Here is a 24,683-nt window from a genome sequence, read left to right on the forward strand (position 1 = left end):
CCCGGGAAGTACACGGAGCCCAGAGTGTCACCCCATCTTAAAGATGTAGAAACTGAGACTCAGAGCAGAAACATGGCTCTCCCGTGCGGGAGAGCTTCACTGCCCAGTGAAGAGCATGTTTTCCGGACTCCCGACTCCAGCATGAACTTCAGGGCACATACGTCCCACCTCCAGCCCCGACACCAGGGCTACCTTTACCTGGCAAGCCCACCTCCCGCGGGTTACAGACAGGCTCTACCCCGGACGAAAAATCAGAGACCCGCCGCGTCTCCCCCACCCTTGGGCTTCGGCTGGGTCCCACCCGAGAGCCTGGGGATGGGCCCAGGTTCAGACGGGGGTGAGGGGGTTAGGGAGAGAAGGCGGGTCCCAGCGGAAACTCCCGGCCGCGCCTTCCTGAGCCACGCGCTGCGGCTGAGACCCTGCCGCCTCCGCCCCTGGGTGGGGAGAGGGCAGCACTGTTACCACGACAACGCCAGGGGAGCCTGGGGGTGCGCCGCGGAGGAGCCTCGAGCGGGCCGGGGGCGCGGGCCGGGGGAGGGGGTGCGCGCAGGGAGCGGCCGGCCCGAGGCTCGTTCCTTCTTAGGAATATTCCGCCACTTCTCAATCAATGAATCTCCCACCACCGCCGTCCCGGAACCTCGCTCACGCCCACCGATCATACTCACAATTCTTTAATCAGCACCATCTTCCCGGAACCCCTTCACAGCTGCCGCCACTACCTCTACCACCGCCGCCGCCGCCGCTACCGCCTCTCACGGCGCCTGCGCGGCCCCGCCCCTGCCTCCCGGGCCGCTGCGGCGCCTGCGCGTCCACACCCTTCCGCCACGACCCGTCACGTCAGCGCGCGAGAGGAGCTGGCCCCGCCCCAGTTCCGCGCCCCACCCTGGGCGCGCGAGGCTTCTACTGCGGCTGTGCGGGCTCAGCGCGCACTAAGCGCGCGCTCGGTCGTCTCGCGTCGGCGGATCCTCCGTTCAGTCAGGTTCTCGAGGCGGCTGTGCAGCCTACGCTCTCTGGTGAGTTTTCCAGTCGGTTCCCTCGAAGTCGTTTTCTGGTGACTAGAGCTAAACTTTCTCTCACTGCTCTTGAGAAGGAGGCCCGCCTTCTTCACAGACCCCTCACTTCAGAAGTCCGTGTTAAACACTCGAGACGGGTCGGAGAGGGGTTGGACGGGTGGGCGGCTCGCGCGCCGGTTCCACGAGCCCAGAACCAAGCCGCGTACAGCTGTGGCTGCACGAGTTCCCAATGCCCACACCCTCCTGCCCCCGAATCCAGAATCCCGCTGTGGCTGTGACCCGACCGCAGGGGCGTCCGACCCTCCCGACCAGCCCCCCGGGGGAAAGGGGGTGCGCGCCCTTAGGTCCCGGAAAGGGGGCCTGTTGTGGGGAGACGCTAGCGGGTCCCGGTGAAGGCCCCACACGACCCGGGCGCCAGCCTGAAAGCCAGGAGGTGGCCTTAGGAGGAGTTGTAGCGCAGGGTCACTCGCTTGCTCTGTGCTAGTCTCAGGTCTAGGCCTTGGGATACACCTGGAAGCAAAATAGACACGGTCCGTGCCCTCACTTGGAAACAAATAAGAGAGAATTTGGCGTAGTGGTAAGTGCTCTTCCATGAATACAATAACACAGGGTAGAGGCGAAGGCAGAGTAATCAAGGGAAGGACTCTCCGGAGGCCACGGTTGAGCCTGTTGTTAGCCCAGCCTGTGAAGATGGGGGAGGCATTCCAATTAGAGGAAAATAGACCGGGAGGCTGAAATACGCTTAGAGTAGTAGTTGAGGAGCAGGTGGAGGCCAGGTGTGGCTAGGACGTCTTAAGTGTGTGGGGCAGGGGGGGAGTAAGCTGGGACTAAGCAACTAGACCATAGTAAAGAGTTTGCGTTGTATGCTGAGAACCATGAGAAGTTGTTGAAAGGTTATTAAAGGAATTTAAAAAATCATTAAAACACTTCTACATAAATTTATATGGAATACACCCAGTGGAGTTAAGGCTGCCTCCAAAAAAAGTAATAGTAGTGAAATATTTGCCTAAAGCTGGAATCTTCTCCTAAGGCAGTCGCTGGGATCCACTGAGTTTCTTTGATGTGTGAAGCACTATGCTAGTTATTGTGATGGTGAAGATTCAAGGAAACACATGCTCTTACTTTCAGGGAGCTTAGAAACTAGGAGTAGCTTCTGTTGATTGGGAATCTGTTGTGTACCTTCTGTCAGTATGCCTACTGACTTTTTTCTAGATAAAAATAAATAAAAAGTTGAGGCACGTAGACTATATTTAGGACAAGTAATTGTTCTCAGTTATGGGAAGAAGGAGGTTATGGTCAAAACATAGAAGATACTTAAAGGTAAGAATAGACAACCTACAGATTTGAATACTATACCAATGAATATGAGCACTGGAAGATTTTTTTTTAAGGTCCAAGGAGGTAATATTAGTTGCCAAACTTATAAGTAGTCATTTTAGTAGTTTCTCCCCAGATGTTATGCAGGCTGAAGATATAAATAGCTTTAAAAACGTGAATAGGGCTTCCCTGGTGGCGCAGTGGTTGGGAGTCCGCCTGCCGATGCAGGGGGCACGGGTTCGTGCCCCGATGCGGGGATCCCGCGTGCCGCGGAGCGGCTGGGCCCGCGAGCCATGGCCGCGGAGCCTGTGTGTCCGGAGCCTGTGCTCCGCAGCGGGAGAGGCCACAGCAGTGAGAGGCCCGCGTACAGCAAAAAAAAAAAAAAACGTGAATAAAGTTGTGGTTGACGTGCTTAATTAGTCATTAAGAAAAATTAGAACGTTGCAGAACATTTCTGTAACTTCTGAAGTCTTCCCACAAGTGTTCACTAATTCTATTCTCTGCATAGTACAGGTGCTGCTCATAGTAACTCTCATATGTTTGTAAAGTAAATGAAGAGATAGTGTGCTGGGTGGAGCATAAGTCTGAACTAGGGTACAGCATGGACATTGTCTCCGTTCCCCATGTAAAGATTCATAGTAAAACAGTCAATTGAAAACCACAAGATACGGACTTCCCTGGTGGCGCAGCGGTTAAGAATCCGCCTGCCGATGCAAGGGACAGGGGTTCGAGCCCTGGTCCGGGAGGATCCCACATGCCGCAGAGCAACTAAGCCCGAGCACCGCAGCTACTGAGCCTGTGCTCTAGAGCCCACGAACCACAACTACTGAAGCCCACGCCTAGAGCATGTGCTCCACAACAAGAGAAGCCACTGCAATGTGAAGCCCAGGCACCGCAGCAAAGAGTAGCCTCCACTCGCTGCAACTAGAGAAAGCCCACGCGCAGCAACAAAGACCTGGTGCAGCGCAAAATAAATAAGTTAATTTTTAAAAAAAAGATAAATTAGCCAGTTTAGGTGTATGTATTTGTGGGCAACAAAAGATACTAATTCAGGTTGATAGAAAATATGAAATCTGTATACCTAAATACCTGTACATCTGTTTAAGAGATAAAAAAGGCAGAATGAGGGAACATTGAAGAAGGCTAGAGAGTAGGAAAGACGAACCATCAACCCAAAATGACAGAGAAGGAAATATAAAGAAAAAGATTATGACACATGAAAAAAAATAAGCTGATGGATTGTGTGGCATTTTCTTGTTTTAAAACTAAAGATGTTGAATCTTATGCATTTTTGCAAATATGGACATACGATGGGATATAACTTATTAGTAATTGTTTCCGGATGTGGAGAAGATCCACCCTCTTTTTTAAGCCTGGTATCTGTTGTCCCTTGTTCTAACTTTCATCCTTCAGCAAAGGTAACCTTTACACACAAGATGTCTAATTGAATTTAATTCTACAAGCCTCATATAACCACCAGTCTCATTACTTCTCGTATACAGTTTGGAACAGAGCTTGTTACAGTAAGAATGATAGTAGATTTTACTGAGGCAAACCAAAAGATTTCTGAACACAAGCAATGTTTGGAACATTTATGCACTAGTTGATAAAGTACAACTCTGGTCAAAGAAATTTGGATGGTCCTTCAAATACTATAAGTGAATATGGCCTGTTTTTTCCCCCTAAGGAGACGTTCTTAACCTGGATCCAAAGGCCTTTTCGTGGGTGTTCCCAGGGAATTTGTGAACCACTGAAATTATATACATAATTTCATGTCTATGCACATTTTTCTAGGGGAGATGTCTATAGCTTTTATTTGCCTTGCTTACTCTGCAGTTTGCCATCCTGTTTTCTTTATCTTCTCCCCATTCCAGAATTATCTTGATTGAGATACTTTGATGAAAACCAGAAATATTTCCAAGAATGCATTAATATTGTCAAACATTAGGGCATAGGTCATAATATTGTACTGCTGTGGGAGAGACAGGATTGGACCTTGCAGTGGAAAGCCCTTGGCCTGAATCCTGGCTCTGCCACTAGCTGGCTCTGTACCTAAAGAGCTACTGATATCTACAACATAGATTTGTTGTGAGGAATAAAAGTATGAAGTGTCTCTTACACATTACCTGATATGTATTAGGTGTTCGGTGAATGGGTATCATTTTAAAACTTACAGCTTTCAGAGAGCAGAACTGTAATTTAAATTAAGATATAATTAAGTTCCTCACCTCTCCATCCGTAGGGGTAACTAATGTATGAATAGGAATGCATATATTGATATATGTACATACATTCATATATGTATTGATATATGGCTGTAATTTACTCTTTCACCTGCAGTGTATAGTGTAGATTTCTGTTCTTCTCTATTGCACCAACATTTGGTATTGTCACAGTTTTTCGTTTTTACCACTTTATTGGTTTAAAAATGCTGTCTCACTCACTTTGGATTTTTCTACAGGGAGAGGATCTTTTCATGTTTACTGGCCATGTTCTTATTCTTTGCTCGTTTTCCTGTTGGTTTTGATTTTTCTTTTTGATTTATAGTCACTTTGGACTCGAAATTCTGTGTTGATTATGTGCACTTTATATATTTTCTTTCCATATGTGGATTGTTGTGTCACTTTGTTTACAGCAAGATTTCTCAACCTCTGCCGTATTGACATCTTGGGTCAGATAATTCTTGGTTGTGAAGATTGTTGTGTACATTGTAGAGTGTTCAGCAGCATCCCTGACCTCTATCCACTAGATGCCAGTAGCAGCACTCCAGTCATGATGATGCAAAATGTCTCCAGACATTGCCCATTGTCCCCTGGGAGCAAAATTGCCCCTGGTTGAAAACCACTCGTTTATAGTGACTCTTGTGCAGAGTTATTTATCTTTAAGAAAAAGAAATGGGCTTATATTATACGGCAGGTCCTAAGTGTTTCATACGACCTAATGCTAACCTTAGCCCATTTACTAATCACAGCACATAGAAAATAGGTACTATTATTATCCCTGTTGTATAAAGAGAAATCTTGCTTATGTCTTCTAATGTAGAGGAGATGTTAATCAACTTTACTGAGCTATAATTTACAGACAATAAAATGTATCCATTTTAAGTGTACAGTTCGAAGTGTTTTGTCAAATATATATACTTCTGGTGATCCTTACCAAAAACAAGATATGTGACATTTCCATCGTTCTAAAAGGTTTCCTTGGGGACTTCCCTGGTGGTCCAGTGGTAAAGAAACCGCCTTCCAATGCAGGGGACTTGGATTTGATCCCTGGTCAGGGAAGTAAGATCCCACAGGCCACGGGGCAACTAAGCCCGCACGCCACAACTACTGAGCTCACGTGCCTCAACTAGAAAGAGAAAACCTGCACACCACAACTAGAGAGAAGCCCATGCACTGCAATGAAGAGCCTGTGGGCCGTAACAAAAGATCCCGTGTGCCAAAACTAAGACCTGACGCAGCCAAAAAGTAAAAAATTAAGATAAAATAAAAGGTTTCCTTGTGCCCCTTTCCATTCGGTTCCCCCACACTCCCAGCCCCAGGCATGTGCATAACTGCTTTCCATGACTATATTAGACTTGCCTTTTCTAGAGTTTCATATCATTGAATGATATACAATTGACCCTTGAACAACGCAAGTTTGATCTGCGCGGGTCCATTTATACACAGATTTCTTTCAATAGTAAATACGGTATGATCCTTGGTTGGTTGAATACACAGATGCAGAAATTCAGATATGCCAACTATGGGACTTGAGCAGCCTCAGATTTTGTTATTCGCAGCCAGTCCTGGAACCAATTCCCCGTGGATACTGAGAAATGACTGTACTATGTCCTTTTTTGTTTCTGGCTTCTTACACTCAGCGTGTTTTTGAGATTCATTAATGTTGTATGTAGTTCAGTCCTTTTTGTTGCTGAGTGATTCTCCTTTGTATGGATATATCAGCTTTTGTTTATCCGTTTACTTGGTGATAGACTTTTGAGTTCGTCCCAGCATTTGGCCATTATAAGTAAAGCTACTATGAATATTTGTGTGGAAGTCTTTCTGTAGATATGTTTTCATTTCTCTTGGGAAAATTTCTCTTTAATTATGAGGGAAGTAGACATTTAACTCTAGGAGAAACTGCCAAGTAGATTTCCAAAGTGGGTGTGCCATTTTACATTCCCACCAGCAATGTATGAGAGTCCAGTTGCTTCACATCCCCTTCAAAACATTTTAGCCATTCTAGTGGATGTGTTGTAATATCTCACTGCAGTTTAATTTGCATTCTCCTGAAGATTAATGATGTTGAGCACTTTTTCATGTGCTTATTGGTCATTTGTACATCATTTGTGAAGTGTCTGTTCAAATCTTTTGACCATTTTTAAATTGGTTTTCTTTTTATTATTGAGTCATAACAGTTCTTTATATATTCTAGATATAAGTTCTTTCTCAGAGGTATTTGTTGTGAATATTCTCTCTCAGCAGCTTACCTTTTCACTTTCTTGATGGTATATTTCAAATAGCAGAAGTTTTAAATTCTAGGAAGTCTTAAGTTATTTTTTCTTTTATGAATCATGCTTTTTGTGTCCTATCTAAGAAATATCTGCCTACCCCAAAGTCACGAAAATCTTATTTTATAATGTTTTCTTCTAGAAGTTTTAAAGTTTTACCTTTTACATTTAGGTCTGCATTCTATTTCAAATAAGTTTCTTTTCCTCTTTTTTTAAATTGCAAAATATACAGAATTTATCATCTTAACCATCTTTAATTTTTAATTTCATAATGTTGTGAATCCATCTCCATAGCTCTTTTCACCTTGTAAAACTGAAACTCTCTGCCCATTAAACAATAACTCTCCATTCCCCCTCTCCCCAGCCCCTGGCAACCATCATTCTACTTTCTGTCTATATGATTTTGACTACTGTAAATATTATATAAGTGGACTCATTTAGTCTTATCTTTTTGTAACTGGCTTCTTATTTCACTTAGCATAATATCCTGAAGGTTCATATTGTAACATGTGTCAGAATTTTCTTCCGTTTTAAGGCTGAATGATATTCCATTATATGTATATACACGTTTTCCTTATTCATTCATTGATGGACACGTGGGTTGCTTTCACCTTTTGGCTATTGAGAATACAGGCATACCTCTGAGATAATGCAGGTTTGGTTCCCAACCACCGCAGTATAAAGCGCATATCACAATAAATCAAGCCAAATGAATTTTTTGGTTTCCCAGTGGATTTAAAAGTTATACACTATACTATAGTCTGTTAAGTGTACAATAACATTATGTCTAAAAACATGTACACACCTTAATTTTAAAATACTTTATTGATAAAAAATGCTAACCATCACCTGAACCTTGAGTTTTAATCTTTTTGCTGGTGGAGGGTCTTCCCTTGATGTTGACGGCTGCTGACTGATCAGGGTGGCGGTTGCTGAAGGCTGGGCTGGCTGTGGTGATTCCTTAAAATAAAATGACAGTGAAGTTTGGCGCAACAATTGACTCTTCCTTTCACAAATGATTTTTCTGTAGCAGGCCATGCTGTTTGGTAGAATTTTACCCATGTTAGAACTTCTTTTAAAATTGGAGTCATCTTCTTAAACCCTGCTGCTGCTTTATCAACTAAGTTCACATAGTATTCTAAATCCTTTGCTGTCATTTCAGTAATCTTCATAGCATCTCTGCCAGGTATAGATTCTGTCTCAAGAAACCACTTCTTTGCTCATCCATAAGAAGCAGCTCCTCATTCATTAAAGTTTTATCATAAGATTGAAGCAATTCAGTCACATCTTCAGGCTCCACTTCTCTTGCTATTTCTACCACATCTGCAGTTACTTCCTCCAATGAAGTCTTGAACCCCTCAAAAATCATCCATGAAGTTTAGAATCAACTTCTTCCAAACCCCTGTTAATACTGATATATTGACCTTTTCCTCTGAATCACAAATATTCTTAGTGGCATCTAGAATGCTGAATCTTTTCCAGAGGTTTTCAGCTGACTTTGCCCAGCTCCATCAGAAGAATCACTATCTATGGCAGGTATAGCCTTAAGAAATGTATTTCTTAAATAGTAAGACTTGAAAATTGAAATGACTCCTTGATCCATGGGCTGCAGAGTGGATGTTGTGTTAGCAGGCATGATCGCAACATTAATCTCATTGTATATCTGCATCAGAGCTCCTGGGTGACCAGGTGCATTGTCAATGTCAGTAATATTTTTAAAGGAATCTTTTTTTTTCTGAGCAGTAGGTCTCAGTAAACCCTGTTGTAAACAGATGTGCTGTCATCCAGGCTTTGTTGCTGTTTATAGAGCACAGGCAGAGTTGATTTAGCATAATTTTTAAGGGTCCTAGGATTTTTGGAAGGATAAATGAGCATTGCCTTCACCTTCAAGTCACCAGTTGTGTTAGCCCATAACAAGGGAGTCAGCCTGTCTTTTGAAGCTTTAAAGTCAGTCATTGACTTCTGCTCTCTAGCTATGAAAGTCCTAGAGGTGATAAAGATACTCTAAAGTTTTAAAGTTTCACATTTTACATTTGGGGCTTTAACCTACCCTGGCTTAGTTTTTGTGTATGGTGTGAGGTGTTGAGATCCTGTTTCCCCCCCGACACACACACACACATGGGTAACAAATAATCTTAGCATCATTTATTGAAAGAAATGTTTGTTATTGTTGAAGTGGATGTTTGATTTTCCCCATTTCATACTTTATAGCAGAATGTGGCTTAAGGTAGCCAGTAGTATCATGAGATTCAGATAGTACTTTACAAAGAGGGGCAAATGATACTTAAAACAGTAGTTTGAGAAGTTTTTATTTCTGCACAACTATGCTGGGTTGAATAACTTCCATAATCCTGTGAATTTTTGGTTCTGTCAGGTGAGGCAGCGACCCTGCTGTATTTAAAGACCGTATAATTTTTGTTGTGTGCAAACATCTTTTAAAAGCTATTTGATGATCACCTGCATATATGCACGTGTGTTACCTTCCCCTCTGGATCACTTCTGTTAATGCCAGCATGTTACGATGGGAAGAATGTTGGCTTTGGAGCCAGAAAAACTCTGGCTCACCATTTATGGTATCTGAATCCTATTTGTGATACAGTAATAATATATGATTTAAAGCATTTCATAAGATTAAGTTGAAGTTTTTTTTAAAGCATACATAATGGGCACTGTACAAAGACTGGTTTTCTGCTCATTCTCCTAGGCTCCATATCTGAAGATATGTTCTTAACTACTCCCACTTCCTCTACCTTCTAACTAGGATTTTCTTTGTCAAGTTTTCACATCTTTTTTCTCTTTTTTTTCCCTCACGTGGTTAACAATCTTAGCATCATTTACTGAAAGAAATATTTGTTATTGTTGAAGTGGATGTTTGATTTCTCCCATTTCACACTTTATAGCAGAATGTGGCTTAACAAGATAACTAGTAGTATCGTGAGATTCAGATAGTACTTTACAAAGAGGGGCAAATGGTACTTAAAACAGTAGTTTGAGAAGTTCTTTATTTTTTTCTTTCAGGTGAACTGATATTCATATGTAATGTCCTTCTAGCAATGCTTTTACCTTTTATCTGATATTCATTTAGCTATACCAAGTTACTTTGTGTTAGTACTCTCCTGGGATACCTTTTTGTCTTTTTAAACTTGTTTATTATTACAAAAGCAGTTTTATCATATGCAAAGTTGGAAGCATGTAATGAATTCCTGTGTGTCCATCACCTGTCTTCAACAATTATCAATTTGGCATTCTTGGTTTCATCTACTCTCCCTCCCCAGTTTATTTCTTTGGAGGGAATTTTTTTTTTTTTTTTTTTTTTTTTTTGCGGTACACGGGCCTCTCACTGTTGTGGCCTCTCCTGTTGCGGAACACAGGCTCCGGATGCGCAGGCTCAGAGGCCATGGCTCACGGGCCCAGCCGCTCCACGGCATGTGGGATCTTCCTGGACCCGGGCACGAACCCGTGTCCCCTGCATCGGCAGGCGGACTCTCAACCACTGCGCCACCAGGGAAGCCCCGGAGGGAATATTTTAAAGCAAATCAAAGACATAAAATTTCTCCTACAAGCGTTATTGTTTGCCATCTCCTTTCAACCTTTATGTTTTAAGCGTGGCTCTTGTTAACAGATTGTATGTTTGTTTAACATTCTTTCTGATTTTTTAGAGTTCTGATATCTTGTCTTTTAATGTAATTGTCCATTTCATTCATTGTGAATTTATTTCTACAATTTTAGGTTCATCTCACTGTATTCCTTTTATTCCTCCTTATCATCTTTTGGGTTGAAGGGATTTTCTTATTCAGTTTTGCTCCTTTTCTCCATTTTGTTCGTCTGTTTTTGCGGAACTTATATGCTTTTGTCTATTTCAATTATTCTGGCTTTTATAACATACATGTAAAATATAAAAATAAGCAGTATTTTTACTCTCATTAATAGTACAAGGAGCTTAGAATAGTCTAACTTTGAATACAAGTTTGAACAATACACTGGATTTTGTATTGGTCCCATTCTATTTTTCTCTTACAAATCAAACATTTTTTGTACCACTTTATACAATCAGTATTTTATTTAGATTTGCCCATATTTTAATCAGGATATCTGCTCATCATTCCCTTTCACATCTCAGCCCTTCCATCTTAGATAATTTTACTTTTGCCTGAAATTTGTCTTCTAAAATTTACCTTAATAAGGGTCTATCAGTGGCAAATGATATTTTCTTTGTCTGAAAATACCTATATTTTGTCTTCATTCATAAAAAACACTTTGATAGAGAATTCTAGGCTGAGATATGTTTTTTCTTGGCATATTTGAGATACTATTGCCCTGTCTTCTAGCTTTCATTGTTGAAGTAAAGAAATCAGTCATCTAATTCCTGGTCCTTTGTAGGTGATACATCTTTCCTTTCTAGCTTTTTAAGAAAAGGTTTATTGAAATATAACATGCATACAGAAAAGTGCAAAAAATCATAAATATATTGCTTGGTGGATTTTCAATAATAAAAACACTCACAAAACCACACGCAGAAATATAAAGATAGCATTACCAGAACCACAGAGGTCTCCCTTTGTAGCCCGTTCCAGTATTTACTATCTAAAAATGATCACTGTCTCACCTTATATCATGATAGGTTCGTTTTTTCTTATTTTGAACTTTTACATAAATGAAATAATAGGCTTTCTTTTGTGTCTGGCTGCTTTTGCTCAGCACTATGTGAAATTCTTCCACAGCAGTTTGGTTCATTCTCATAGAATATTCCATGTTACTGTTACTAGTCATTTGAGCTGTTTCCAGTTGTTGACTGTTATGAATAGTGACACTAATCTTTTAGTGACATTTATACTAACTTGTATTGTGTATATACTTAGATGTGAAATTGCTTGTAGTAGGAAACTGCCTAATAGTCTTCAAAAGTGGTTATGTCATTTTATGCTCCCACCAGAAACATATGAGGGTTCTGATTGCACCATAAACTCATCAGCTTTGGTGTTCTCAATCTTGTGGCTTTAATTTGAATTTCTTTGATGACTAATGTGCTTGTTGGCCATTCATATATCTTCATTTGTGAAATATCTGTTCACATCTTTTACCTAGTTTTTAATTGAGATGTAATTAACATATAACATTAAATTAGTTTTGGGTGTAAAATAATGACTCGATATATGTATATATTGCAAAATGATCACCACAATAAGTCTAGCTAATATCTGTCACCGTAGTTACAGATTTTTTTCTTGTGGTGAGAACTTTTAAGATTTACTCTCTTAGCAACTTCCAAATATGCAATACAGTATTATTAACTATGGTCCCCATGCTGTATATTATATCCCCATGACTTATTTATTTTATAACTGGAAGTTTGTACCTTTTGACCCCCTTCACCCGTTTTATGCAACCCTACACCCCCTATCCCCCAACCCCTGCCTCTGGCGATCACCAAACTCTTCTCTGTATTTATGAGATCTGTTTGTTTGTTTATTTAAGATTCTACATATAAGTGAGATTATGCTGTATTTGGCTTTCTCTGTCTGACTTATTTTACTTAGCATAATGCCCTCAAGGTCCATCCATGTTGTCCCACGGGGCCAGATTTCTTTCTTTTTATGGCTGAATGATATTCCATTTTTAAAAATTTAAATATGTGTATGGCATTTTCTTTATCCATTCATCCATTGATGGACACTTAGGTTGCTTCCGTGTCTTGGCCGTTAGTCTAAACAATGCTGCAGTGAACATGCGGGTGTATATATCTTTTCAAATTAGTGTTTTCATTTTCTTCAGATAAATACCCAGAAGTGGAATGGCTGGATGATATGGTAGTTCTATTTTTAATTTTTTGAGGGACTTCCATACTGTTTTCTACAGTGGCTGCACCAATTTATATTCCCATCAACAGTGCACAAGAGTTCCCTTTTCTTCACATCCTTGCCAACACTTCTTATTTCTTGTCTTTTTGATGGCAGCCATTCTAACAGGTGTGAGGTGATCTCTCATTGTGCTTTTGATTTGCATTTCCCTGATGACTCGTGATATTGAGCACCTTTTCATGGTATGTTGGCCATCTGTATATCTTCTTTGGAAAAATGTCCATTCAGATCCTCTGCCCATTTTTAAACTGGATTGCTTATGTTTTTTTGCTGTTGAGTTACATGAGTTCTTCATATATTTTGGATATTAATTCCTTATCAGATGTATGATTTGCAAATATTTTCTCCCATTTAGTAGATTGCCTTTTCAATTTGTTCATGGTTTCCATTGCTGTGCAGAAGCTATTAAGTTTGATATAGTCCCCCTTGTTTATTTTTGTTCTTGATGCCTTTGCTTTTGGTGTCAAATCCAAAAAAATCATTGCCAAGACTCATGTCAAGGAGCTTATTGCCTGTGTTTTTCTTCTAGGAGTTTTAAGGTTTCGGGTCTTATGTTCAAGTTTTAATCCATTATTTTACCCATTTTTTGAATTGGATTATTTTTGTCTTGAGTTGTGAGTTGTTTTTTAAAAATATATTCTGGATATGGGTTCTTTGATATATGTATAATTTACTTAATGTATTATTTACTAAATGGTGGGGTCTTTTTAAGGAACAAAATTTTAAGTTTTAAATTCAGTTTATCAGTTTTTAAATCTTAGAGTTCATGCTTTTAGAGTCCTATCTTAAGAAGTCTTTTCCTACCCCAAAGTTGCAAAGATTTTTCTCTTACATTTTCTTCTTAGAAGGTTTGGTCTTCCATCCTTTTCAAGTAAATTTTTGTCTGTGGTATGAAGTAAGGGTTGACATTCATTTTTTTATACAGTTGCATATTCAGGTGTTCCAGAATATATGTTACCCAATAACAGCTTTGATTTTTATAAGTTTGTTGTAAATCTTGAAATCAATCTCCCATCTTTGTTCTGTTTTCCAGTATTTTGGCCATCAATTTCTATATAAATTTTAGAAAGAGCTTGCCAGTTTCTGTGAACACAAACTTGCTGGGCTTTTGAGTGGGGTTGGATTGATTAATCAGTTTGGGGAGAACTGACATCTTAACAATACAGTTGATCCTTGAACAACACAGGGGTTTGGGGCCCCAGTCCTCTGCACAGTTGAAAATCCACATGCAACTCATAGTTGGCCCTCCAACTACATGGTTCCTTCAACTATTCAGTCCCTCTGTATTTATGGTTCCACATCCACAGATTCAACCAACCAGGGGATTGTGTAGTAATGTAGTATTTACTGTTGGAAAAAATATACATATAAATGAACAGCACAGTTCAAATCCATGTTGTTTTAACTCTATTGAGGTTTCCAATCCATGAACATAGTTTATCTCCAGTTTTTTTTAGGTCCTCTTTAATAATTCTCTGCAGTGTTTTATACTTTTCAGTGTAAAGGTTAGAAACATGTTTTATTAAATTTATCCCTAAGCATTTTATGTTTTGGGATGCTGTTGTTATTTTTTAAATTTCAATTTCCAATTGTTAATATGTACATATTATGGTTGTTACATGTTTCTGGTGAATTGAACCTGTTATCATTATGTGAATGTTTCTCTATGTCTTTGGTAATATATTTTATCTTGAAGTCTACATTACTTGATATTCATGTAGACACTCCATCTCTTTCATACTTTTTATTTTATTTTATTTTATTTTTTGCGGTACGTGGGCCTCTCATTGTTGTGGCCTCTCCTGTTGCGGAGCTCAGGCTCCGGACGCGCAGGCTCAGCGGCCATGGCTCACGGGCCCAGCTGCTCCACGGCATGTGGGATCTTCCTGGACCGGGGCACGAACCCGCGTCCCCTGCATCGGCAGGCAGACTCTCAACCACTGCGCCACCAGGGAAGCCCCGCACTTTTAAATTTTTTAATGATATGTCTTTTCTTCGATTTACATTCTGCATATTTGTGTCTTTTATTTAAAGTGTATCCCTCACAGACAGCATCTAGCTGAGTCTTTTTTATCCATTTTGACAACCTCTGCCTTTTGGAATGTTTAGTCCACTAAAAATTAATGTAAATTTTGATATGGTTGTTGTTTATTTCCTTTATTTTTTGTTCTTCTGTTTCTGCTTTTTAACTATTCCCCTTTGTATTTTTTAAAGTGGTTACGTTAGGAATTAAAATATATAAACTTTTTTTTATAATCTACTTAGAGTTAAAATTTATGTACCACAGCATATAAAATATAAGAATCAGCCATTTCTTTGTAAAGGTCTGTTTCCATCTGGTATCCTTTACCTTCTGCCTAATGACTTCCTTTAGCATTTCTTATAATGCAGATCTGCTGACAATGAATTCTCTTAGTTTTCTTTTATCTAAAATTCTGTTTCACCTTAACTCTTTTTTTTTTTTTTTTTTTTTGGCTGCCTTGGGTCTTTGCTACACGCGGGCTTTCTCTAGTTGTGGTGAGTGGGGGCTATTCTTCATTGCGGTGCACGGGCTTCTCATTACGATGGCTTCTCTTTGTTGCGGAGCAGGGTTTCTAGGTGCACGGGCTCAGTAGTTGTGGCTTACGGTAGTTGCTCCACGGCATGTGGGATCTTCCTGGACCAGCGCTTGAACCCATGTCCCCTGCATTGGCAGGTGGATTCTTAACCACTGCGCCACCAGGGAAGTCCCTCACCTTGAGATATTTTTACTGGATATAGAATTCTGGATTTATTATTTTTTATTCTTTTGGAACTTTAAAGATGTTGATCCATTGTTTCTTCTGGGCTTTATTGTTTCTGATGAGGAGTAAGCAGACATTTTGAATCATTCATTATTCCTTGCATGTAATGTGTTTTTTTCTTTTGGCTGCTTCAAGATTATTCTCATTAATTTTGATTCTCATCGTTTTGATTATGGCTGTGCCTAGGCATATTTTTCTTTGTGTTTGTTGGCGTTTGCTGAGCTTGCAAGTTTATATCTTGCATATTAGTCAGTTTTTGGCCATTATTCATTCTTTCAGGTATTTTTTCTTTTGTATTTTCTCTCCTTCTAGGAATCCAGTTACATACATGTTATACTTTTTCATGTTCTCCCATAGGTCCCTGAGGCTCTGGGTTTTTTAAAATATTTTTTCTCTCTAAATACTGTCTAATCTCTGTTGATGTCTCTTCAAGTTTCATATATCCTCCTGTTATCTTCATCTGCTGTTAGCTCATCCAGTGAAGTTTTCTGTTCAGATATTGTAATTTTCAAATCTAAAATGTCCAATTTATTCCTTTTATATAGTTTCTACTTCTCTGCTGAGGTGTTTTTTTTTTTTTTTTTTTTTTTCCTTTGTGGTACGCGGGCCCCTCACCGCTGCGGCCCCTCCCGTCACGGAGCACGGGCTCTGGACGTGCAGGCTCAGCAGCCACAGCCCACCGGCCCAGCCGCTCCGCGGCACGTGGGACACCCCCAGACCAGGGCACGCATGAACCCGCGCCCCCCGCATCGGCAGGCGGACCCCCAACCACTGCGCCACCAGGGAAGCCCCTCTGCTGAGTTTTTATCTTTCCATTCCTTACAAGCATATTCTCCTTGATGTCCTTGAACATAGCTGTCATAGCTGCTTTACATTCCTTGTATGTAAAGTTCAGCGTATGGGGTCCTCTCAGGGTCAGTCTCCATTGAATGTCTCTGAGTATGGTTCACATTTTCCTGTCTCTGTTTATGTGGAGTACATTTGGATTGCATCCTAGACATTGTGAATGATATATTGTAATGACTGGATTCTGTTATGTTCCTAAGAGTACTGATTTTTTCTTTTTAAAAAACCAGACCATTAGGTTGGCTGAACTGAAACGGGAAACTCGTCTTCTCCACAGTGGGCAGCAGGTGAAATTTTTCTTTAGTTCTTTTAACCTTTTAGGGCCACTTGGAGTCTGCTTTCCACATATGTGCTTCAGGGGTTAGCTAGAGATTTGGGCACTGTTTATAAACACTTTGGGGGATACTTGTTTTTTGTGCCCTCCTTTGTAGCATTTTCCTCCTTAGGAAATGGCATTTTCCATTTGCCCTGAAATCTTTCCTCTGAGACAAGAAAGTAAGACTATCAAGTTTTTTATCTGAGCCTCTTGGCATGGCACGGATTGGGTCCTGCCCAGCTAGAAAATGAAAGCTCAACCCTCCACTACAGAATCTTTCTGCTTCTGATTGCTCTCCAGTGCTTTTAGGGAGTTGTTGGTGTTTTGTTTTGTTTCTGTCCAGAATTTATAGTTGTTATATGTAGAATTGTTATTCCAATAAGAGTTACTCAGCCATGATTAGAAGCAAAATCTCTGGGCTCTTTGTAATGCATGAGCTTTATAGATGCTCATCTGAGGAGAGCAGTAGGCCTTCATTAGTACCTATTTTAAGACATGAGTTACATGACAGGCAGACGTAACATTAGCCGTGACTTTACTCCAGAGTTTGGCTGTTAGATTTGGCAGTAGTAACTGAACCAGGAACCCTTTATTAGAGTTAGTTAGATCAGGCCGTTAGGTCAGGTCAAAGTATTCCTCCAAACTGTATGTATTGAGAACACTGCAGACTTACAGGGCAAGTAGTTTCAACAAGCGTCTAATTTCATATTCATATAGAGCCCAGTAAGGCAAAAGCCCATTTCATGTGGTCAGTAAATGTTAAATCACTCTGATAAACAGCTTCATCCCTTATAAATGATTCAAAAATAATATATAGTATAGAGTTGTGATGGATTGGAGTGTGCCCAAGGAAAAGAAAATTGCCTACAATATTAGTAAGTTCAAGAAACATAACCATCTGTGGCTTGATGGAGGGGGGGTGTAACATAAAGATGCATGATGCCATTTGTAAAACTAATTTCTCTTTCCGTTTAACCTCTTGTTGCCTAAGAAAATGCAGCTAGTAATTAAGATACCATTTTGGTCTTACTTGTAAATGCTGTTGCCTTCATTAAATTTCACACTTGTGAAAAGGAGATATTAAGAGACAGCCTAAGGTAACACTTTTTGAATAGCTAACTTTGTTAAAAATACTTTTCCAAATTTCTTACAATAAAATGTAATTGCATTTTCTGTTTTCACTCATGTGGAATTTTCTCACGTGTTATCTGTTAGAGATAAGACTTGGTGATAGAGGGAATATTCTGTTAAGCCCAAGTAGTACAGTGACTTTGGAGTTCTCCTTTCCTTGCCATTTGTAATAAATAAAGTTTTCTGGTTTCTCTAATTTTTCTTACAATTCACTTCTCATAAGGTTTAGCTGGTGGCAGGGGAGAGATTCCAGAATATATACTATTTTGAAAGTGTCAAATTTTAAAAGATTTGTTATTGAATTAAAGTGGTTAGGAAGCAATCAGTAAATAATCATTGAGTCTGTATTGAAATACTAGAGTACCTTGATAGCACACCTATAAAGTTCAAAACAAAACAGGGTGGGGGGACGAAGAAAAGAAAGGAAAAAAATCTATATAGTCTTTTTATTGTTGATAGTAATATAATCATGGACAATGGAAACATGTTCTACCTTATAAAAATGGGTACATAGTAAAGTTGTTGCTGTTGTGTATATGAACAGTGAACTTCTTGTATGACATGTCTGTTTCACGTGTTATGATTTTTTTCCATTGGAATTCTAAGTCTTCACTTCTGTGACTGGTCTATCATGAGTATAGTTTAATAGACGAAAATGTTTTTAGATTAAACGTTAGTATAACCCTCAAGCATTCCTGTATCAGGTTACCTGAAGACAGATCTTAATTCAAATGTCTTTATTAGTATCTCTGTCATATAGGAGAAACAGAGAATGCTTCTTTCTCTCCACTCAATTTTAAGTACATTTCATGTTTTTAAAAAGTGACCATAGGCGGGTCCCAGCAGCTCGGGCGGCGGGAGGAGCGGTAGCGGCCAGGCAGCCCAGCTTCGTGAAGGCTCTCGGCGCGCTGCGGCCCGCAGGCACCCAGCACGCGCCCACCCCGCCGCCACGATGCCCAAGAGGAAGGTCAGCTCCGCCGAGGGGGCGGCGAAGGAGGAGCCCAAGAGGAGATCGGCGAGGTTGTCAGCTAAACTGGCTCCTGCAAAAGTGGAAACGAAGCCAAAAAAGGCGGCAGGAAAGGACAAATCTTCCGACAAAAAAGTGCAAACAAAAGGGAAAAGGGGAGCAAAGGGAAAACAGGCTGAAGTGGCTAACCAAGAGACTAAAGAAGACTTACCTGCAGAAAATGGAGAAACTAAAAATGAGGAGAGCACAGCTTCTGATGAAGCAGGAGAGAAAGAAGCCGTCTGATTAATATCACACACCTGGTCCTATCAGTGGTCCCTGTCTCCCTTCTTGTACAATCCAGAGGAATATTTTTATCAACTATTTTGTAAATGCAAGTTTTTTAGTAGCTCTAGAAACATTTTTAAAAAGGAAGGAATCCCACCTCATCCCATTTTTTTAGTGTAAATGCTTTTTTTTAAGAGGTGAAATCATTTGCTGGTTGTTTATTTTTTGGTACAACCAGAAAATAGTGGGATATTGAATATGGGAGGCTTTGATTGTCTTGGGTGTCAGCTTAACATTCCACAGATGGAGGGTAGCTTTTATATCCTGTAATACAAAGCATACTTAATGGCAGTTTGGAATCAGCTGTGCATTTAATGTCTTAAACACTTTAAATTACTTCTCTTCCCACGTTGTTTTTGGTAGAATTGTTTCCTAAAGCAAACCACTCACCCCTTGATCTTGGCTCTCCTGGGCAGAATTTTGTGCACTCTGTAACATCTTTGGTCGTGGTAGTCCAGTTCTTCTAGTAACTGTTAATGTGCTGTGAACGATTGACAATTTGAGTATGTAGTGTATATGATATTAAATTGTGAATTAGTGGGACTTACGATGTAACAGCATATCAATATTTGAAGATATTGGTACTTGATATCCTGTGAAGGAAAATTTGCCCCCAAATTTTAAGCTGGAAAGTCACTAGAGTAACTGTTGAGAAAAGAATCACAACTACATGATTTTTTTAGGTTTTTGGTACGTATGTTGAGAATTGTGTACAAGTTGAAATGTCTGTGTACTGATCCTCAAAACAACCAATAAAATCTCAATTATGAAAGAAAAAAAAAAAGTGACCATAGTAACATGCTCACTTCTGAAGTTCTTTCTCCAAACAGATACTGATATGAGCATTCTCCTCCGTTTGCATTAATTTTAACCTAAAAAGACCATCTTGCAGAAAAGATGTCTAGTTTTATCTTTTAGGTTTATTTTGTCCTTTACTTCTTTCTAGGATTATCAATAGAATGTGCTGTTAGTGTGGATGAATTTTGTGATATGAATACTTGCTACAGAGAACAAGACCAAGACTCTAAACCTACTTTGAACTCAAATGTAACATGCTTTTGAATCCAACAATTTTTGATCTAGTTTGAAATCAAATTACTAGGTTGTACAGTTGAAAGTGTTTTCTTCAGGTTAATACACAAAAATCTGTAACCTTTATGTATATACAGTAACCACCTAGAAGATACACTGGAATAGAAATTCTCATTTTCAGTAGCAACAAAAAGAAACACTTAAGAATGAAGTTAATGCAAAGGTTTAAAAGCTATATGAAGATAACTTAAAGATATTCCTAAAATATACAAATGTGGACTTGAACAAGTTGAAAGATATTCTGTATTATTGAAAAGGATGTTTCAGTATCACAAAGTTGTCACTTTCTCCCCATGTTAAAAAATAAACACAATCCCAATAAAAAACTCAAATTTTTTTCATTAGGACACAGAAAGATTAATTATAAAATTTATATGGAAAAATAAACAAACAGGCATAGTCAGGAAATCCGTGAAAGAGAAGAGCAATAAGTTGCATGTGGCTAGCCCCACCAAATATTGAAACATACTATAACTATAAAGCCTCTAAAATTAGAAGAGAGTGGTGTGGTAATACCATAGACAAATCAATGGAACGGAATAGAAACTCCAAAACTAGACTTTAATACTTAAGGAGATTTGGTGTATGGATATCACCATCTCAAATCACCATGGAAAAGATGAACTTTTTTTTTTTTTTTTTTTTTTTTTTTTGCGGTACACGGGCCCCCTCACTGTTGTGGCCTCTCCCGTTGCGGAGCACAGGCTGCGGACGCGCAGGCTCAGCGGCCATGGCTCACGGGCCCAGCCGCTCCGCGGCATGTGGAATCTTCCTGGACCGGGGCATGAACCCGTGTCCCCTGCATCGGCAGGCGGACTCTCAACCACTGCGCCACCAGGGAAGCCGAAGATGAACTTTTTAATAAGTAGTGTTGCGATCATCGGATAGCACTTCGGAAAAAAATAATATTGGATCTAAACCTCATACTGCACACCAAAATACATTCAGGTGGGTCAGAGATAAAACAGTTGACCCTTGAACAACATTGGTTTGAATTGCAGTTGGTTGAATCCATAGATGGGGAACTGCCAATAGGGAGGGTCAGCTGTAAAGTTACATGCAGGTTTTCGACTGCAGAGAGGGTCGACACCCTTAACCCCCTCCTCACTGCCCCATCCCCCCCGCGCCATGTTCAAGGGTCAACCGTAATGTAATAAATGAAACCATACAAGAGCTAGAAGAAAAAAATGGATGAATTCCTTTATAACTTGGTAGTGTCAAAAGCCTTTCAAACTCTGACTTGATGACTACATAAAAATAGCATTTGCATACCAAAAATACTATCAAATCAATGGCAAACTGAGAAATAGTATTTGCAAACTCTGTCACAAGGGGCTAATCTCAATATACGAGGAACTCTCAAAAAATGAGAGATCAGAAACCCAATACAACACTAGGCAGAAACTTGAACATTCCAGTTCATAGGAAAGAATGTCTGATGGCATTTGAACATATTTAAAGATGCTCAAACCCACTCATAATAAGTGAAGTTCAAATTAAAATCACTATGATGTGATACAGTGAAGTACTACTCAGCAATAAAAAGGAACAAACTGTTGATACCAAAATTATGCTATGTGAAAGATGCCAGACACAAAGGCTTCATACAGTGATTTCATTTATATGACATTCTGGAAAAGGCAAAACTGTAGGGACAGAAATGAGATATGTAGTGGTCAGGGGGGTAGGGGTGGTGGAATGGGACATGAGGGAACAGTTCAGAGTGATGAAAATGTCTTATACTTTGGTTGTAGTGTTAAACGAATATATGTTGGTCAAAACTCATCAGACTATAACCCAGAAAAGATGGGTGTTATTTTGTGTAAACTATACCTGAATTTAAAAACAATCAAATAAAAACCACACTATGGTATCATTTCTTACCAGTTTATTAAAAAAATCTAAAAGTTTTACTGTTGGAGATGCTGTGGAGAAACAGGCATTCTCATGCCTAGCTGGTGGTAGTGCAAAATGGTAAACCTTTATGTAGGGGAGTTGGTAACATCTAACAAAATCACATGTGCATTTATCCATTGGCCTGGCGGTTCCATTTCCAGGAGTCTACTTTCTTGCTGCTTAAGTCCTATCTCATCAAACGATAAGAGACTGCTGCTGTTAGTTGCTTGTGTATGCTATGGAGATTTTATTTAATGCATATATATGCAAGTAGACATTAACATTTTCCCCCTTTCACACAGATTTTTGCCTCATTTACACACTGTTCCATACTTTATTTTCTTCACTTAAGATATCTCAGAGATCTTTATATATTAGTACATAAAGGGGAGCCTATTTGTAGGGTTTGGGAGTTTTGTTTTTAAAAAAGTTTATTAACAGCTTCAGAATATATTCCATTGGGTATGTAATTTATTATGTAACTACTCTCCTTCTGATGGACTTTAAGGTGTCTTTTTTTTTTAATACTGTCTTGATATTACAATGCTGCAAGGCAAAACCATTTCACATGTTTGCAATATATTTGTAGGATAAATTCCAAGAATTAGAATTGCTAGGTAAAATGAAAGGTACATGTTTAATTTTGAAGAGTATTAACAAATTGCCATCAGTAGGGATCATACCAATTTTCACTGTTACCACTGGTGTATGAGAATAACTATTTCCCCTCAGCCATGCCAGCAGAATTCGCTTCCAAGTCTTTGGATTTATTGTATTTTAGTTTTACCCATTGGTTGGTTTTCTATTAAGTTGCCGATCTTATACATTAGAGAGATTAAATCTTTTGTGATATGAGTTACAGATATTTACCCCACTTTGTCAGTTGTGCTTTGACTCTGCTTTTGGTGGGCTTTTTTTCCCCATATATAGAAGTTTCTTATTTTTATGACGTTAAATTTCTTTCATAGTTTGTGGATTTTTTTTTTTTGAGGCCACATGCTTCTTTTATTTGTTAAGGAGGGGAAATTGGGTAATTAAATTTATTTCTAGTTTGCTTTGATTTATTTTTTCCTTTTGGTTTTATTCAGTTATAATTAACATACAGTACTGTGTAACTTTACAGCATAATGACTTACATATATTGTAAAGTGATGACCACAGTAAGTTTAGCTAACTTCCATCATCTTGTATAGATACCAAAAATAGAAGAAAAAAATTTTTTTTCTTGTAATGAAAACTTCTAGGATCTTCTCTTTTAGCAACTTGCAAATACATCATACAGCAATGTTAATTATATCATCATATAATACTTTACATCCCCAGTAGTTAGTTATCTTATAACTGGAAGTTTGTACCTTTTGACCACCTTCATCCAGTACCCCTACCCCTACCCTTCACTTCTGGTAACCACAAATCTGATCTCTTTTTCTATGGGTTTGGCTTTTTTGTTCTGGGTTTTTGGGAGTTTGTTTTTTAGATTCTATACATAAGTGAGATCATACAGTGTTTGTCTTTCTCTGACTTATTTCACTTAGCTTAATGCCCTTGAGGTCCATCCATGTTGTCATAAATGGCAGTATTTCCCTATTTTTATGGCTGAATAATAATCCATTGTATATATCTATACCACATTTTCTTTATCCATTCATCTGTAGATGGATGCTTAGTTTGTTTCCGTGTCTTGGCTATTGTAAATAATGCTGCAGTGAACGTGGAGGTGCAGATATCTCTTCAACATAGTGATTTCATTTCCTTTGGATATATACCCAGAAGTGGAATTGCTGGATCATGTGGCAGTTCTAGTTTTAATTTTTTGAGGAATCTCTATACTATTTTCCGTAGTGGCTGCACCAATTTACATTCCCACCAGCAGTACACAAGGGTTCCTTTTTCCTATATTCTCACCAGGACTTGTTATCTCTCATCTTTTTGATGATAGTCATTCTAACAGCTGTGAAGTAATACCTCATTGTGGTTTTGACTTGTATTTCCCTAATGATTAGTGATGTTGAGCACCTTTTCATGTACCTGTTGGACATTTGAACATCATCTTTGGGAAAATGTCTATTCAAGTCCTTTGCCCCTGGGAATTCCCTGGTGGTCCAGTGGTTAGGACTAACTGCCAGGGCCTGGGTTCGATCCCTGGTCAGGGAACTAAGATCCCACAAGCCATGCAGCATGGCCAGAAAAAGAAAAATCATTTGCCCATTTAAAAAATCAGATTGGGCTTCCATGGTGACTCAGTGGTTGGGAGTCCGCCTGCTGATGCAGGGGACACGGGTTCGTGCCCCAGTCCGGGAAGATCCCACATGCTGCGGAGCAGCTGGGCCCATGAGCCATGGCCGCTGAGCCTGCGCGTCCGGAGCCTGTGCTCCACAACGGGAGAGGCCACAGCAGTGAGAGGCCTGCGTACTGCAAAAAAAAAAAAAAAAAAATCACATCAGATTATGTTTTTCTGTTATTAAGTTGTATAAATTCTTTATATATTTTGGATAGTAACTGCTTATCAGATACATGGTTTGCAAATATTTTCTCCCATTCCATAGGTTGTCTTCATTTTGTTCATCATTTCTTTTGCTGTGCAGAAGCTTTTTAGTCCCACCTATTTATTTTTTATTTTGTTCCTTGTGCTTTAGTTGTCATAT

The 24,683-nt window shown here is 39.5% G+C and overlaps 2 protein-coding genes and 1 long non-coding RNA gene across 4 annotated transcripts in view; 2 read left to right on the forward strand and 1 right to left on the reverse strand.

The window, feature by feature from the left end:
• Nucleotides 1-766, reverse strand: part of PITPNB (phosphatidylinositol transfer protein beta) — a 62,364-nt gene extending 61,598 nt beyond the window's left edge. Inside the window, exon 1 of the mRNA XM_060118739.1 lies at nt 666-766. Within this exon, the coding sequence (XP_059974722.1) occupies nt 666-685 (20 nt within the window). The 5' untranslated portion in view covers nt 686-766. The remainder of the gene's footprint in view (nt 1-665) is intronic.
• Nucleotides 767-887: 121 nt separating this feature from the next.
• The window catches only part of LOC132502848 (uncharacterized), a 64,707-nt gene continuing 40,911 nt past the window's right edge, over nt 888-24,683 (forward strand). For both annotated transcript variants that reach the window (XR_009534523.1, XR_009534524.1), the window contains exon 1: nt 888-1,013. This is a non-coding gene — a long non-coding RNA (uncharacterized LOC132502848). The remainder of the gene's footprint in view (nt 1,014-24,683) is intronic.
• Nucleotides 18,580-19,098, forward strand: LOC132502846 (non-histone chromosomal protein HMG-14-like). Its single transcript, XM_060119077.1, has one exon. It carries the CDS (start codon nt 18,709-18,711, stop codon nt 19,006-19,008), a length of 300 nt encoding a protein of 99 aa, XP_059975060.1. The 5' UTR covers nt 18,580-18,708; the 3' UTR covers nt 19,009-19,098.

Source organism: Mesoplodon densirostris, chromosome 15, assembly GCF_025265405.1.
Source record: "Mesoplodon densirostris isolate mMesDen1 chromosome 15, mMesDen1 primary haplotype, whole genome shotgun sequence".
In the NCBI taxonomy this organism is placed as follows: Eukaryota; Metazoa; Chordata; class Mammalia; order Artiodactyla; family Ziphiidae; genus Mesoplodon; species Mesoplodon densirostris.

What these genes read in the sequence shown, in the direction of transcription:
- LOC132502846 (XM_060119077.1), top strand. Translation starts at nt 18,709, where the DNA reads ATGCCCAAGAGGAAGGTCAGCTCCGCCGAGGGGGCGGCGAAGGAGGAG.